At 47.6% G+C, this 1,215-nt stretch overlaps 1 protein-coding gene across 1 annotated transcript; it reads right to left on the bottom strand.

Annotated features, from left to right (window-relative positions):
* Positions 1-37: 37 nt before the first annotated feature.
* Pmar_PMAR015126 (hypothetical protein) lies at positions 38-367 on the bottom strand (the record flags this gene model as incomplete). The annotated part of the gene is made up of 1 exon (XM_002786807.1): positions 38-367. A coding segment is annotated over one exon (330 nt), but the record flags the coding sequence as incomplete, so codon positions are not given.
* Positions 368-1,215: the final 848 nt, after the last annotated feature.

Raw genomic sequence — 1,215 nt, 5'->3', positions numbered from 1 at the left:
TCGAGATAGTTGGTACACTTAACTGCACTTCAACTGAGATGCCACAGAAAATATCAAATTTCCAGATATTCACACCAGAGACATAAATACCCACATCGGTCGGGCTCGAGTCCGCCGCGAGAAGCACTCCAAGCTCGAGATCGAGCGTTTTCCAGTCACCCTTACTAGAGACGAGCCGTGTGCCACCATTGACTTGATTAAAATCCTCGAGGATGAACGCGCAATAGGTCCACCCGTCGTTATGACTCAAGCAATTATCGGGAACCTCCTTCACCACCTGCATACGAAGAGAACGTGGCTCGGGGCTCTGGACCGTCTTGCGAGTGATATCGTCAACCATGAAGGCATCAGCGAGAACAAGAGTCATCATTGTCACCAGCATGAGGATGATGTTGGGAGTTCTTGTAGCCTTGGAGGTCTTCGTTGTCTGGGAATCTACCTCGCAGTCCTGCCTGGCCCCAGGAGTATTATTCATAATTTTGAAGTGAGGAAAAAAGTGAAACCTTGATCGTCACATGATGGCGTAGAATCTACAGTATACTGAACTATCTCCTCGGGATTATGACGTGTCAAAAGTGTGTCCTAAGGAATGTGCGCGCGAAGGTTCCCCACAAAGCGTTTGTGCGGACTGAATTTTGTGCGCCCGAGGACGTGTGGGTTCATACAAACACACGACATACAATCGAGGGATAACTTCAGAACTCGCGGTTTCCTATTCTGGCAACAGTTGTCATGTTCCAGGACCAGTCTCGCTCATTAGACTGCCAGTAATATCCGTGCTTCGCGAAAAGTTGTGGATATACATTGTGGGAGGCTTTGTGCGGAATCCACATTGCGGATACTCCACGCAATCCGTGAGACTCACGTGGGTGTCAGAATCGACTGATTAACTTACGACGCGAACCTTGCAGCATCGAATTCAACGATTCTTGAGTCATCAGTCAATTTATTGATTTGCATTTATGTGGTCATACTGCAGCCAAGTGGTAAAAGGAATAACAAGAGGACATGGATTGAGCTTCAATCATTGAGGTGATTGACCGTTACCGAAAATACGATTAATGGATGTCAATCGGGTCAACAAAAGATGCTCCCGCATCAGTTGCGAATCTGGGAGCGATTTCGAGATTACTCTTTCTGTTGCTCATCGCTGCGGAAAGCTATCCTGACAGTTTTCCGAGTCCCCTAGGCGATCTTCGCTGTTGTCGTCACAAG

The sequence above is a fragment of the Perkinsus marinus genome (assembly GCF_000006405.1).
Source record: "Perkinsus marinus ATCC 50983 genomic scaffold scf_1104296930950, whole genome shotgun sequence".
NCBI lineage: Eukaryota > Perkinsozoa > Perkinsida > Perkinsidae > Perkinsus > Perkinsus marinus.
The sequence above is the reverse complement of the archived record's forward strand: the minus strand, read 5'-3'. Positions and strand labels throughout refer to the sequence as shown.